General features: G+C 39.1%; 1 protein-coding gene across 2 annotated transcripts in view; it reads right to left on the reverse strand.

Moving 5' to 3' along the window:
* Nucleotides 1-786: 786 nt before the first annotated feature.
* akap12b (A kinase (PRKA) anchor protein 12b) overlaps nucleotides 787-16,777 on the reverse strand; it is a 41,566-nt gene continuing 25,575 nt past the window's right edge. The window contains exons 1-3 of one of the 2 annotated variants that reach the window (XM_016238671.1): nucleotides 12,480-12,713; nucleotides 3,989-8,680; nucleotides 787-2,494 (exon numbers count right to left, since the gene is read on the reverse strand). In XM_016238671.1, coding sequence (XP_016094157.1) covers nucleotides 3,993-8,680; nucleotides 12,480-12,504 — 4,713 coding nt within the window. In that variant the 5' untranslated portion in view covers nucleotides 12,505-12,713 and the 3' untranslated portion in view covers nucleotides 787-2,494; nucleotides 3,989-3,992. Of the gene's footprint in view, nucleotides 2,495-3,988; nucleotides 8,681-12,479; nucleotides 12,714-16,777 lie in introns of those variants that run through there. The other variant, XM_016238670.1, reaches the window with a different exon arrangement.

The raw sequence follows: 16,777 nt of genomic DNA on the forward strand, positions 1-16,777 counted from the left end.
TTTTCTTATTTGTAATCATACATCAGGCGATGTCATGCCTTTTTATTTCCTGTAGTATCGTTACAACTCTTTGTTATTTGTACATATGCAAGTTGTTAATCTTGAGGCAGTTTTAGGGAGGAAGGGGTAAAGGTGCCCCCTCAAACCCACAAACCCCAAAGCCAAGGTAAGCATACTGTGATCTCTCGCTCCTCAGGAACATGAACAGTTGTCTCTGGAAAAAATGCTTCCTTTGCGTTTTCATTGTGAATAATGATAATAAATCCTTATGTTTTTGAAATGTTATTATTTCCTTATGTTTGAACACTGTATATACACTACTGTTCAAAAGCTTGGGGTAAGTTTTTTTTTTTGTTTAATTCAGCAAGGTAGATAATACTAAATATATTGTATTAAATTGCAATATTTCACTATTTTATTGTTATTTTTATCAAATAAATGCAGCCTTGGTGAAGCCATAAGTAACTTTAAAAAAATGTATCAACCCCAAACCCTTGAATGTAAAATAGCACTGCTACTTATTTTTGAAAATCCTTAATGTAAACTGCAGTGCTGTAAGTCTGGTTGTGCGAGCCACAAGATGGCACCATTGGGTTTTTAATGTGGTGCCACTACACCAAAATTTGCAAAAACATAATGAACTTTAACTACGCTTAAATATTACCAGCATTTATCTTATGCCAATTCAGATATATATATATATACTTAAGTTTGCATTTTCTCTATCCCCACAACACAGCAATACACACAAACAGGATAAAGGGCAATGAGAAGGCAAGCTTGATTTACACTAGCTTTATTTGAATGAAATATAGACATGATTTTGAATCCATAGTATTAACAGCTTGAAGAATACAAAAAGAGGCGAGGCACATGCTACTGGTATATAACATTCCTTAATGCTTTCATTGGTTATTTGTTAATATTACAATATGACTAAAGGTACATAGGTATACAATTTGTACAAATGTTAAAGGAGCTTCACGGTAGACTGTATTATAAAAAGCTAAGAAAAGAATGTGAGTGGGCTGTTCATTCAAAGCGTGACAGTAGTAGCAAAGCTGTTTTTTTTTCAAGATAATGCACCCTGTGCAGTCTCTGTCATTTGCATACTTTCTGAACGTTAACCAGTACACATTTCGACTGCTCGAATTTTGGCATATGCATTTTCATTAAAAAAATTACTTGTACTAAATTTTCCTTTACAGTTTGCCAACATCATCCAAATACACAACTATCACTCATTTACATTTTTTTTTAAATGCTTTCCTTGTCATCCTGTCTGCATGTATGCTATAATATAGACTCATTTCAAAGAGGCTGACAATAAGGCATCTACCACGTCTTTCAAAGAAATAACAGTCCTTGATACAGAGATTAGGAATGCAAAAATATTCTACACTATATTACTGAATACCCACATATCTGTGAATTAAAACCACGTGTAACCTGTGTCGGAGAGTTTACCAATACATGGCATTAATACAATTCTCCTCGCACAATTATCGCACAATTTTCTTTTAACCTCAGGTGCATTTTTGGTGTTGAAACACGCATTCGCTAAGGCCGTTAAACAGTGAAGTGCACATGTACGTTGAGGACAATGAAATGTCCTTTTCTAAACGTTCCCTACTCAAGCAGGCGTCTGTCATCATCGTGATCATTTCACAGGGTACCACTAAAAGCAAATCAAATTGAACATCAGACTCTTAAAATCTCAAATGTCACACATTAATGGTGAAATCATTCATCGTGATTGTACATGATAAATATACATAACAAAAAGAACATTTCACAGTAAGGGACGAAGAAGTGGTATATCTACAGTAAGAATGGAGATGATAATGGCTGGATATTGTGTTTCAGAGTTCACTGAATTTTACCTAATTTTCACATTACAGCCACAGCATATTATGCAATTTTTCATTTGCTATAGCTGTAGAGGATGTATCTGTACCACGTTTGTTAAAATGACATGTCTAAGTATTTTGTAGTTTTACACCAGCATGACATCATGATTTCAATGGTTGTTTTAGAAGGTTTGAACATGTTTGAAAGGGTTGAGAGAATATCTTCGATATAAATACAATATACAAAACATAACCCTCCTATTGCAACACTACAGACACACCTACGCTCATACAAGAACCACACATACATAAACTCTCCATTCGGCAGACTGCTGGGAACTAATAAAAAAAGAAAATGTTCATCACAAAAAGTTACAGGTGGGGAAAATGGCATCTGATGCAGTTTGGCAAAATACAGGAAATTAGGAGTAGGGGGCAGCTGAGTTATGGGGAATTTGGAAAAAGGATAAGAGGGATGAATGGATGGATTAAAGGAGAACAAGAGAAGGGAGATTGGCCTTAAATCTCTTGGTCTGGGAGTTGGTACAGAGCACTGTCTCTTAGTGTCCTCCATGGCTGCCACTCACTTCCTGCTTTCTGGAAAGCTCTGTGCCCCAGACATGTAACTGCTTTTTACATGCAGACTGCAAGACAAAAAGGAAAATGGTGAGAAAAAAAGTAAAATTCTAGCACATCAGCATTTTGTTTGCAATACGTTTTAAGCTTACTCATGTAAGATGCTAATTCTGCTAATGCTAATTAAAATACTATTTCAAAACTGCAATATGCACTCTTTTCTTTTCTCACAGCTCTTTAATCAATTAGCATGACAAGCTACTATCCTATTATGTTACTTTGTCACCCATTATTTCATATGAATGGCTCTTTCAATCTGCACTGTCTCACTCTGTTTGTATGACTCAGCACAAGTAACCAAGGCAAAGGGGGCAGTCAGAGAGAGAGAGAGTGAGCAGTGCACCAACGATCATGCTGTGATGCTATATTTCACCAGCCTCTGCTCTACTGCAGTCCTGCATTAGCACTCATCAAACATTTATCAGACACACCCAGGTCTCTTCTCTCATCCCCTTCCTTCTTTTGGTCACACTTTACATTAGAGTACTTTATTTATTTATTTTTTACTACAAATGCGAATAACCATTTTTAAACATAATATGTGTCATGAGGATAATGTTTACATGCCTTTGACAAGTCATACTAATACAATAATTCATCTTTTTAAAATATCATGTAAACACAGTCATACTAACTAGCTACAAGTGTAGCTTGGCTTCGTTAAGCATGTAAAAATATTAATCTAACTACAACTGGCCTCAGCACTGTGCACATCCTCCGAAAGACAGGTAGTGTGCAACATGCATTTAACCCTTCAAGTATATGTTTATGTATTTTAATCAAATATTTAAAGGACAGATGAAAACTGTAGTTTGACTACACAAAAACTTGCTGTAGCTCAATTATAACTGCACATGTAAATCTAATTACTGTAATGTAGTATTACCCTTCAAATGTTATAAGCCAGTATTCTATAATACGAATTTCTTGGGAAACTGGCATGAAGTACTAAATTAAGTACTGTATAAGACTATTTAAATCTCCAAGGCTATTGAAAAAATTAATCTTGCAGTTTTATTCTCTATGCTCATATGCTGATATGACACTTCTAAGGGTTGTATTTGATCATACAGTGTATCTTATCAGATGAATTGGTTTAACTACATATGGAAGGCTTTGATGAGTGGAAGAGAGGAGGGGCTGGGGAATTATACTCGGTCTTTCACCACAAGTTCATCTCTCTTCACACGGCTTCCCTTTAAGACCCAGCATACAAAGTGAAGGGTCAGGCAGCGGCATTCCTGCTTTGATATCGAAGGTCCCTTGGTTACTAGTACATGGAACAAAAGCTTTTTCATCTCTCCAAATGGAAATCTACCCCTAATAAAACTAAGATCCATTGAGAAAACTGTGTAAAAACTGTGATAAGGAATGTGGAACTTTCTTTAATGGACAAAACTACTTTTGGAAACATTGTAATATTTTTTTATATAACTGTTTTGCTTTACATTTATAAAAATAAAAATAAAACGATCTGTTTCATTAAATTAATAAAGACTAACCTGCTCATGACACTGTGACAACCTCTGAGGAGACTGGCTCGATCTCATTCCCAACCTCCTCCATCACCTCCTCCACTGCAACGGCATTTGCTGTCTTCTCAGTAGCAGTCTCCAGTTTGGCAGGTACATTTTCAGCATCTGTCTTTTGACAGTCTGGATCTCTTGACTCTCCCTGGTTTGTTGTGTCCTGTGTTGAAACCTCCATTTGAGGTTCTTCCAAGTCTTTTTGAGGCTTGTCTTCTACTGATTCCTGGTCCTCTGAACTTTCTTCTTTCATGTTTGTTTCAGTGTCTTGAACAGGTACATCATCTGCATTTATGACATTTATGACACCAACGTTAAATTCCTGTGCAGTCTCAATCTGTACCTCCTGTGCCATTTGACACTGATCAGCCACAATCTGGTCTTGACTTTCACCCATAACAGATGTTTCGGTCATCTTTTCTTCTGGTATGGCTTCTGAAACCTCTGAAGCTTGTGTCTCTTGCTGGATTTCTGTTGGCACTTCCTTGGGATGTGATTCAACTTGTCTTTTTCCTTCTTCACTTTCTGTGGTCCCACTAAGCTTTTTCTCTTCTGCTTGCTCAAGTTCGACTTCACTTTTTGTTACCTCTGTTTTATGATGCACATCTTCCACAGAGACTGTGGCAACCTCCTCATTTTGAGGTTGGATTTCATCTGTGATAGAAACCGTGACTGTTTCTGTAATCAGGATGGTGTCGTTGACTGTTTTCATTGGTTTCTCAGTAACAATGCGAGTTTGTTCATTATCATCTTTGCAGATATCGTCAGATGCTTTTGGCTTCTCTGGGCTTGTTTCTAGTGAAGCTTTTTCCTCCGAAACGACTTCTGTTGAAGTTTTTTCCTCAATCATTCCAAAAACCACTGGGGCCTCTTCAAATTTGACATCGACTGATGTGGTACAGCTTTCTACCTTCTCAGTAGACACTTTTTGTTCTGCATGTGCCTCAGCAAGGTGCTCTACAACATTTTGAATGACCTCTTGCACAATAACACTGCTCTGTTTCTCAATGATTTCTGCTTCTGTCACTTGGGTTGCCTGGATCACTTCAGTTTCTTCTTTCACATTCTCAATAACTTCTTCAACCACAACACTAACTTTCGTTGAGGTTACTTCTAAGCTTCTCTCAACAACTTCTTGAGCAGAGCCAACCTCAGCATCATTCACTTTAACCTGGATTTTGTGGTCATCTGCGGGAAGAACAAGAGGAACCTTTTCCATAACAATTTCACAAGCTAGATCTGCTGAATGGGATTCTGTCATCTCAGATGTTGAGCTTGTAACACAAACAGTCTCTTTGATGACTGCAAATTCTTCAGTGGCGGCTACAACTGGAATTAGATCTTCTGTAGACCCAGCAGTTTGAGAAGCAGGCACCTCTGGAAGGGTTGCCATGACCTCCTCTGTTACAGCCATGGCAACTCCCTCCACAGATGCTACCTCAACTGTGGCTTTAGCTTCTTTAACATCCTCCAGTTCTTGCACTTTCTCAACTTCGGCAACAACAACTTCAGTGACTTCTACAGTTTGGGCACAGACTGAATCTTCAACAGTTGGTTCCACAGGACCTGCAGCCTCAACCTGAGGGGATTTTTCTGCCACCACCGGCTCTTCAAGAAACTCTGGTTCCTGTTGTACAGCATTGATGAGCGCTACTTTGACTGCTGCTACTTCTTGGAGATCAGTCACAGTCTCAGCTTCAGGCGTCTCCTTTATCTCTTCAAACTGTGCTTTCTCCTCAACCGCATTTTCTTTGAGCTCTGTCTGACCTCCACTCATCTGAGCCTCATGAACCTCATCCTCAGTCATACTGGCCTGTTCAGGCTCCTGTGTATTGTCTTCAACAGCCAACTCTGTGACAAGAACCTGGCTAACAACTGTTACCGACTCCACTGAAGGCTTCTGAGTGAGGTTTTCTTCCTCCACCACCTTTATTTCACTGGTGTCAAGGCCAGTGCAAACACTAGTTGCCTCTGTTTTCTCATGTGCAACCAAGATGGTTTTCTCTTCCTTGATAGCTGACTCGACCAAAAGAGCATCAGTGGTGACTGCAACTATTTCTTCCTGTTCCTTAGTCATGGTGACAGCCATGGCACTTATGGTAACACTGATAGTTTCCACAGCTTCTTGTAGTACTATATCAGTCGTCTTCTCTACACCATCACCTGGGACAGGAGTTGTCTCACCTGATGTAACTGGTGATGCTGTAACACGTGATACAGCAGAAACCATTTCAGTCTCCTCTACTTGTTCAAGGGCCGTAACTGCTTCTGAAGTAAGCTCAACAATGTCCTCTGCAATAGTGTTATCAGTCGATTTGGGTGTGGCAGCTGTGTCTCCTTCTTCGGGTATGTCACTCAACTGCTTTCCCTCTGTCTCATCCTCAACATTTTCCACAGTGGTTGAGATCCAAGATGGTGATCTATCCTCAGCTGAGGTTTTTGCCTGGGTGACTGGTGCAGATTCTTGCTTCACTTCCTCTCCCTTAACCGCAACTTCTGCAGCTGGTTCATTGTCATATTCTGAAAGAGGTACCACAGCTGGAGTGTCAGAATCATCCTCTGCAGAGCCAATGTCAGAAGAAATCTGCTCTTGTTTACCATCAGACTTCTTCTTCCTGCGTGGAATCAATTTCCTCAAAGAGAAAGAGGATTCTTCTTTGGGGGCTTCACTGTCAGAGGTTGTATGCTCTGGGCCTGAGGCTTCATCAGACTTGTCTTCTGCTTTAGGTTTCTTTCTGTGGGTTACCAGCCTCTTGAAAGATTCCCAGGTAGACACAAGTTCTTCTTCTGGTTCAGGTGAAGAAGCCAAATTCTCATGATCAGCTTCACCAGAGCTTACAAGAGGGGACTCAGCGGTTTTTATCTGCTCTTCTCCTGACTGCTGCACTTCTTCCTCAATCTTAGGTTCTTCATCATCAGAATAAGAAGTCTTTCTGGCCCTTTTTTTAGCTGAGCCCACACAAATAAGGGCTTCCCAGGACACAGATGTATCCATTTTTCTTTTTGGTTCTTCTGCAGCTGGTTCAGGCTTTTCGACTTTTGGCTCAGCCTTTGATTCTGCCTGTGACTCTTCTTTAGACTCAGATGGTACCTCTTCAGAAGGTTTAGTCTCATCAGTTTTCTCATCAAAGACAGCACTCTCATTTGAAGATAGGGTAGAAGATTTTGGTTTGTCTCCAGGTGCTTCATCTTCGCTCTCAGAGGGCCTCTTGACACGTTTTTTTGGAGTGACTAGTTTTTTGAAAGAGGACCAAGGTAAAATTCCATCTTTCTTCTTCTCACTGTCAGAAGTGACTGGTTCACCCTCAGTCTCTGCAGCTTGAGCAGCCTCGGCTTGAGCCACCTCAGCTTGAGCCACCTCGGCTTGAGCCACCTCAGCTTGAGGTACCTCCCCTACAAGATGCTCACCAGATTCTTCTGGAGAAGATGCTCCGCTGTCAGGTTTCTGGGGCTCAGCTGACTCAGTGGATGATTGGATGTTTTCAGCAACTGGTTCACTTGATTCTGTTTGCTTTGACTCTGCTTCTTTTTTACTCTTCTGCTTTTTGGATGACAGCTTTTTTAGCCCTGCTCCTGTAAACAGCTTCTTAAGTGGGCTTAAGTTGGATTTCTCCTGAGATGACAGGATTTCAGCTTCAGTTGTCGCTGCTTCTGAAACATCTGGCTTGTCACTTGTTTGTTTTGAATCATCGGAGGGTTGAGCTTCAACAGCAGTTTCAGCAGCTGGAGCTTCAGGAGTCTCAGTTTGAGTCAGAGTTTCAGCTTCACTTGTAGCCTCAGCTTCTACTTTAAGTTCTTGTGGCTCTTCTGTTTCAGTGGAAGTTGTTTCAGTTGTCATTTCAGCTTTAGTTTCAACCTTTTCTGAAGGTTTCTCTATCTGCTCACCGTCAGCTGGTTCTTTCTCTGCATCCCCTTTAGGTTCCTCTGTACCCTCAACAACACCCTCTGCTGTCTCCTCAGTTTCCTTAATGTCCTCCTCTGCAGACTTTTCCTTGCCTTGTTCCTCATCTTTGGGCTTTTTGAAGCTTGCCTTCTTCCGCAGGTTAGAAAAGATTCCCTGAGTGAAAAATCTCTTAAAGGGACTCTGTGTCTCTGGACTTGTGGGCGATTCAGTTGGCGCTTCTGGCTCTGGTTCTTTCTCTGGTTCTTTTTCTGTCCCTATTTCTTCAGCAGATTTTTCAGTCACCTCCTCACCGACCTTTTCAGTCTCTGATGGGGCATCAACTACAGTTTGGTCTGCTGGTTCTTCTGCCTTATCAGTCTCTTCTTCAGTCGTGGCCTCTTGCTCTTTTTCTGTAGTTTCTGGTGATTTGTCTTCCACCGATTTATCTTCCTCTATTGCAGGTTCCTCTTTCTTTTCCTCAGAAGTTGCATCTGCACCACTCTCTGCTTCCTTCACTGTCAGCAGTTGCACAGGCTCAGTTTTCTCATTCTTGTCTTTCTTCAGTGTGAACTTGAATCCAACGAAACGGAAGATCTTCTTGAAGCCCACCTCATTGGCCTCCTCTTGTTTTTCCTGTACTGCCTTCTCTTCTGTGGTTGTAATTTCATCTGCATTTGCAGAATCGTCTCCTTTCTCTCCATTAACCTGAGGGGCAACCTCTTCTTGATGCACCTCAGTTGTTTCAGGGCTGTCTTCTTTTTGGGTGATGGTTTCCGTCTGGCCAACTGTAATGAAAAATATGCAAAGTTTTAGTAAAGTTTTTAGTGTATTTATTTCAGTTGCAGTATTTCAAGTTACCCAAGTTCACACTTATGAAATAGCATAAATCAAATAATCATCATTCATTAAATAGCATAACACTCATAAAGTCTTATAAAACTAATTTGTCTCTTATCGATAGCCAGTTCTCAACAGGACTAAGTGTAGAAAAACAAGTTAAGAGTTATAAAAGCAAAGTACATGATCTAGTGATATAATTAATTCAAGATGGAGGGCTGTGGCAATTGAAGGAAATCAGAGCCACATTGCTAGAAAACCTGCAAAAACATTTTCACCCCCTGTTCAGATTTAATCAGGCATATGATGGCAATACATTTTCTGGTCTCTTTCTTGAGAGCACCAACAAAAAAATTATAAGCTGGGGAATGATGACAACATTTAACATCAAAGCAACCAGGGGAAATAAGCAACCAGTGTTGTAAGCTTCACAGTTATGCAGGCTATGTTGCCAAACTTTTGGACTATGAAATTGGCCTCATTTAATAAAGCACAGCAAACACATAATGATATCATAATGTTCCTGTGGCTCAGTGGTAGAGCATTGCATTAGCAGCGCAAAAGATTGTGGGTTCAATTCCCAGGGAACACACATATTGGTAAAAAATGTATAGCCTGAATGCACTGTAAGTCGCTTTGGATAAAAGTGTCTGATAAATGCATAAATGTATTTGTTTAATTAATTAATTTATATCACTTTATTAATCTTCATTAAGCCTGTATATTTGCCCAGTTCTTAAGCTTCCAAAGACAAAACGTAACAAATAAAATTGCAACAGGTGGGATAAACACGAGAACAAACACTCATAATGCCTTGAATTCCTCCCTTGCCTATCTGTGGTTTGACAAGAGTGGGTTGGTTTTGAGTGTGTGGGGCTAGGAAGAGGGAGTCGAGTTTGCATGTAGTGTGAGCCTCCTAGAGGCCCAGTTTTCCTTTGACATCCAACCTAGCAAGGGACTGTTCACATCTGGCTCTGCTTGCTCTTGCTCTAGGGTCTGAAACCCACCCAGTGACTTTAAAAACAAATTCCAAGCATTTTTAATACATGGATATCACATTACTTGGCTTCCTACACACTTGTATGACACAGGCCGAGATAAAGGGGCAGCAAACCATTTATCTACCAAAACAACTTAAGCCAGAGATCAAAATGATTAATAAATTGTTCTAGAATGGTTTCTTTTTTATGTGACTGGTAAAGTCTTGGACTGATTACCCTAAACTTGAAAATCTTACAGCGAAACAACAGGGATGGCTTATATTTATATTTACTGCCTGCCATCATATCAAACTCTTAGGACAACAGACAGTCATTAAAATAAAATACTGATGCTCTTTATGCTGTTGTGGTCACTCGCTTACATTTATCAGTCCATTATCTGTTGGTTTAAAACAAAAAAGAGGCTCTGTGTTTTCAATGCTTTAAAATTAGTGAAGCACAAACTAAATCTCACAGTTCAATGTGGTAAAGGGATGCAATGGCATCCCCATCCCCCAACAATACAACAAACAACCCCCCAAAAAAAAAAAAGAAGCTCTGTGTTTTCAATGTATGCTTTAAATTTAGTGAAGGACAAACCTAATCCCACAATTCAACAGGGACGCAATGGCATCCCCATCCCCCCCACAGACCAAACCAAATTCTAAACTTCAGCTTAGGAAGACTGTATTGTGTTGTCCTCTTTGTTTCACAATGGGCCCCTGGTTTTTTTCCTGCTTGTGCTAAAAGGGGTGGGGGGCCCACACTATTGTCCATCCTGGAACTTAAACTACCATGATGAAAATCCTTATTGTAAAATGGGAAAAGGGCATTATGGGAAGCCATATAGAATGACAGATAGAACTTTCTCAGTCTTGGTGATATGGAAGACTGATTAGCAAAACAATTAGAAAATCTTATAGTTTAAACATTCCCGGTTGTGCAGAAGTGTTAAAAAAAAGTAAAGTTGGGATCAAAATGTCAGAGTAGTACGGTAATTAGGCAAACATTTAGAAAGAGGCCCACAAATATAATTAAACTAAAAACCCGCCTTAAACATGCAGTCTTTTTTCTCTTGACAGATGTGCAGCTACAGATTATATGCTCTTAATTCATCTTTCCATTATTTTAAAAACATCTCCTTTGGGTACATTCCAGGAGGTTTCTTCTTACACTGTAGTAATGTTTTAACAATGAAGGACACACATTTTTATGCAAAAAGACACACTGCTGTTGCCTCACACAGTTGGAGACAGGGAGGCGCTGTATATGTGCAAATGCATTTTTACAGGAGTACGAAAGACAAAATGGGTCAAAGACTTGGTGAATCTACCAGTCGCCCTACATTTGCCTTTGTCTCAATGGTGGCTTAGACTGGGGAAACTCGAGCCAAGGAATTTGATAGCATGTCTGTTGTAGCTGTTAAAGTGTGGAACTGTGGGTGAGCATTTTGGAATGGGTGGGTGCAAATGCCATCTGAAATCGCAGTGGTGTGATAGTCTAGAAAGACAGGGGAGGGGTGTATGTTTGTTGAGATGGGTCTGTGGTAATGGTCAACAACCCCCTACCCCTTGCTGTTACATGCAAATACAGGCTGTTCATTAGTGGAGTCTGTGAGTTTAGGGAAGTTACAGGAAGAATCAGCAGTAGACTGACTGTCGGACCCCTACCAGGCCAACTACCAAACCTCCCACACTAAATAACTACACTTTAGTGATTCCCTTTGACATAAATGTGAATCATGAAACAATCAAGATTTTTTCTTTCCACTTTTGGAAGTGGGTAGTGTTGAATAACTACATTAAGTAAACAGAAAATTAATAAGCCTGCAATGCAATGCATATATGAAATTTAAGCCAATTAAAATAAAATGAAATGGTCAATTTAGGAAAAAACGGATTAAACGGACATAAACAAAGATAAAAACATCCACACAAAATCCTAATAAACATTCCCAGCTAATCAAAACACTCTCTGAAGTCATGTGCAGCAGGTAATCAATTCCATACACCCACACCACCTCTCGAGAACCCTGACTAAGATCTGAGGGGCTTAAAAACTCATTAAAATTCCTAAAAAGAAGGACATCTGAGACCACTGAAGCCCATCAGATCGCAACATTTCCAAGAATTCTATATAGTACATGTATAAACCCACCAACTGTACTGTTTTCTCATACTACATGAGATGTAGAACAGATAAATCCTTCTAAGGTTCAGGTTGGTCTCCCATACTTAAAGGTTAATGCTTCACATTAACAGACTAGAGATATGACTTCACTACTCTAAGCATCACTGTTAGTATATACAGAACTATTTCTTGTATGTATTTGTAAAAAAACAAAACACTGATACTTTTAAGGAATCCTTGGTGTTTCATATGTTCTAAGGCTTTAATGAAATGCAAAATAATTAAACACATAGCCTACACAAAATAACCTGGAGATATGCAAGTGAAAATAATTAATTGCTCAAATGAAAAATCAATTAAATATTTTCTCATAAAAACATATTAAACAGTATTTAACAACATTGTCCTCTATACAATGATGCCACAAGCTACAGATCAGGCAGACAATATTAGAATTTGTCCACAATTTTAACTGATTACTGTATAACACATTTGTAATTTAACCCAATAATAATAATAAAGATGTCAAGAATTTCCTACACAAACCATCTTAATTATTACTGCCCTCCACTGTCCCCTAATAATAACCATGATACGTCTCAACTTTAACAAGTCATAGATTTTAGATGCATCTTACCTGTTAGAGTTATTGTCCCAAGCATTTCAGAAACGTTTGCTATTACTTTTCAGGGAAAAAAAAGAAAAATAATTGCTGTTTAACCTTCGCTGACAAAGATGCTTTTTGAACTCCCTTCTTATAAAGTCCTGCTTCCTCTCAGATTACGATCAGCTGATCGGCTTTAAGGCTACACTCTTGTTTCCCTCTCTTTCTCTGTCCTGTGAGCTCGTGATGAAGCCAGGCGTGTCCTCTTCTGAGTTTCTGGGTGAGAATGAGGGGAACGGGTGGGTAACACACATTTCAACAGACACTGACACATGTCCTATGTGGGAACACCCCACCCATGCCCCCCCAATCCCCCCACTACTCCTCCTCTTCAGCTTTTCAGCTGTTCTCTGCCCCTCTCTACTGAATGAGTTTCCCTCTTCCTTCCCCCTCCACTCCTCTTTACACACTCCCTCCACCCACTTACTCAAACGCCAACATTCTTTTACCCAACTTTTTCTTTCCCTGTTCAAAATGACAGAAAGTGTCAAGCCATAGTTAAAATATGTATGTCTGTGTCTGTGTGTGTGTGTGTGTGAAGGGAGGGAAGATTACTCAAGTTATCAAAGGCATTTCTGTACATGATGCTACACAGAGCTCCATCTCCCCTTTCCGTCTCTTGTCCAAGACGGCGGGATCCATATGACACACAAAATTTACAAGGGTGAAATGAGGACCTTCACAATATGTTCTTCTGTATCTTATCTCTCTGCTTCTTCACCCTCTCACTCTACCAAGCTCACTCTTTATATCTCTTCTATACCACTCTCAGTCCATGGGCCTAAATACCAGCCATAAATACTTCCAACCAAAATTGTTTAACTTTTTTTTGTTTGAATTTTATTGGCATTGCTTTGACAAACCTGTCACAAAAACAAGACGACAATACATGATTTCATTATTATTTATGGTTTAGTGGCTTACTGTGATGAATATTCCACATATAAGTTGCAACATAGAGTTTTGGACAGTATAATTTTTTAACACAATCTAATTTACACCATACATTGTGTTGCAGTATCTTGTAGCCATCCAGAGAAACAGTGTATAACTGCTCTTTATTTAAAAAAGTCAATTTTACCTACATTAGTGAATTTTGGACCCATGTGTCAACATATGCTGACCTTCTGTTATTTTAAAATATTTTAGGAAAAACACTATGTGTTTAATAAAATGTCTCCCTTCATAAAATTATCTGTCCTTGTTCTTAAGTGAAAAGTTAGCAAATAAAGTGACTTTCTATTTCAAATTTGCTTCCCGGACTAGCTAGTGCAATGCTAATGTAATGAGGCTGGTACGCTACAGTGCTAATGGTTAATTCAAAGTGTAAACTGAGGCAGCTTATTTCATTCAAGTTTTGTTGAAGGAGGATGGCTGAAGAATACCAGTGAGATTCCTCAGCATACAAGCGTCTAATCAGACATCTCACACCTTGCCATTGTTCTCATGGAATGTGCGAATTCCAGCTAAAATCTTCTTCTAAGTGGGTGATAACAACTCTAATCCAGTTTGGTCTGGATCCTACAGACTATGCAGAAACTCATCTGGTTAAGGTTCGTATTTTATCTCTCCTAACTAAACCAAAAGCTCTTTCTGTATCATTCACTTTACCACAACAATAGTTGTACTCAAATGATTTGATTGCTATGTTATTGTGATGTTTTAAGTTACTGGACTGCAGCGCTGGACATTGACTTAAGTGTTTGGGTGCGAAGCTAGAGGGTAGAAGTAGGGCAAATTCTACTTGAATTGAGTTATCTATAGTAACAGACAGAGCCATGGGGCTCAGATCAGAGGGATTTGACATATGGGAAAGGCTTTTTGCCCCCAGTGACTCCATAGGAGTGGAATTCAATAAGCACATACTCTCTCACACTAAAGACAGTATGAGTCATTCCCTTTCTACTGTAATGGACATTCCTCAAAAGAGGAAGCTTGTACTCTACTTCTTCCTGAATGCATCACATATAAGTCATATTTGATGATTTGGCCACGAAGACACAACTAACACAGATGGCCTATTCCAGCCTGATGTAGGCCTAGTAAGATGTGATAAAATACCAACAGGTAATCACAGTCATGGTCTGTCATGGTGATACCCAGAATGACGTGATCAAACACAGAAGCGTGAGCAGTCTGCAGTCTGTTTTGGCTGGGAACATGTGGAAGTGGGCTTCCCGCTGGCCTGGGGGTTTGCAGGGGATGCTGCGACGTCATTGCAGACCCCAACTCACACACGTACACACATACTTCCACATACACACGCCCTCATCTGTGCACGCATTCCTTGGGCCAGGAAGATGATGTCAAAATAATGGGAGGAAAAGGAAATGAGAGCTGTGTGAAGATCTGGCCAGGATCAGAGGACTGTCTCTAACACTCCAGCAGTCTCCCACTTTATACTTTCACCTGATTTCGCTCACTAGATTATCTTTAAAATGGCATCTCTGCATTTCGTACCCTCCTCCATCTCTCCATCTCTATATCAAGCTTTCCTTATTTTATTCTTCCCGTTTCCTTTGCTTTCTATGGATAGAGGAAACTGAGGAATGCTGTGCAGGAAGCACGCTCATTCTTTTGCGTCATTGCTTCCTCTTCCCTCACCAATTTCCTTCGCTATTAGGTCATTCTCTTTCACTGGGCTAATTTGCCACTTTTCATAAAGGACACTATGACAATGACTCAGATTATTGATAGTGCATAACTACTCTATGAGCTGTCACAGTGCTAGGTACAACTTGTACCCATGACATCATAATTCACCTCACGGTTGTAGTCCATTTGTTGTACCTACATAAATGATACTGCAACATACTGTAAACTACCATTCAAAAGTTTTTTGGTCGGTAACAGTTTTTTTAATGTTTTGACAGATGTCTCTTATGCTAACAAATTTCAATTTAAATATATTTTAAAATGTAATGTATTCCTGTGATGGCAAAGCTACATATTCAGCAGCCATTATTTCAGTCTTCAGCGTCACGTGACCCTTCAGAAATCATTTTAATGTGCTGATTTAATACTCAAGAAACATTTCCTCTTCTTAATGTTGAAAACAGTGCTTACTATTTTTGTTAGGCATTTGTGTATGATTTTTTGATAAATAGAAAGTTCAGAAAAACAGCATTTATTTGAAACAGATTGTTTTTCTAATATTACATTACTGTCACTTTTAAATTATATCAATATATGGTTGGCAAACTACTAGATCATGACATGACTTATCTCAATGACACAATATGAGACAATCACATTTCTTACTAATCACCCAATGGTCTGGGAGATTCTATGTAAACATGTTGTAATGTAAAACATCAAGCCAACATTTGATTGTCTGAACTATGTATTCCCTGTCTACCCAGACCAAATCTCACTTTCAATATCCTTTAGTCAATATCCACAGTCAGGATGAATGTTTAACAGCCAAACAATAATGAAACTAGACTCTTTTAATGCTTTCACAGGGAAAAGTCTTATTTCTTTTCATTTATGCACTCTTTACATCTCTTTTCAGTTACACAATTTATTGCCGTAAATTAAAGGAATTAAATTACACTTAATCAAACACATATTCACACTCTCCCTGTGGTTTTCTCTTTCTGCCAAACCCTTCATCGCTCCACACTTGACACATTCCATTCTCATGTCATCTCAACTTTCCTCATCTGTGTGTTTCTCTTATCAACAGCATGAGCTTTACTAAAACATACTTGTAGTACCAAATGTTTACTCAGTCAAGAAAATCCCAAGTTACTAATTAATCGCAACTGTCACAAGGAATCAGTGTAATTTGTATGTGGCTTCAAAAGACGCTGACCTGAATAGTTTTTATTTTAAACTAGAAAACAAGTGCTTAATCAAAATAAAAATATGTTCATAATTTTCCAGGAATCTGACCTCAAATCATACTGCAGATCTGGAAAAGAGATTCTAAGAAGTGAATTACTGACCACACACACACAGTCAAAATCAAATCACTCTTTTGGATTCAAATTCTAAACACCAATAAAAAAATCTTAAGCAATTATCAACAATCTCAGAGGCAGAGCTCTCTATGGACACAATTCCACAGAAATAGGTCAAACACACATACGAATAGCAAAAGGAAAATATACAGTGGATACACTTATACCAGCAAGACTGAATTCCAAAGATAAACAGATAATCACATATAGCCTGTTAAAACATGTTTGATAATGGAACACAGACTCATATGCTATCAGAGTAAAAACACACACACACACACACACACACACACACACACACACACA

Source organism: Sinocyclocheilus grahami, unplaced genomic scaffold (assembly GCF_001515645.1).
Source record: "Sinocyclocheilus grahami isolate Dianchi unplaced genomic scaffold, SAMN03320097.WGS_v1.1 scaffold544.1, whole genome shotgun sequence".
Taxonomy (NCBI): domain Eukaryota; kingdom Metazoa; phylum Chordata; class Actinopteri; order Cypriniformes; family Cyprinidae; genus Sinocyclocheilus; species Sinocyclocheilus grahami.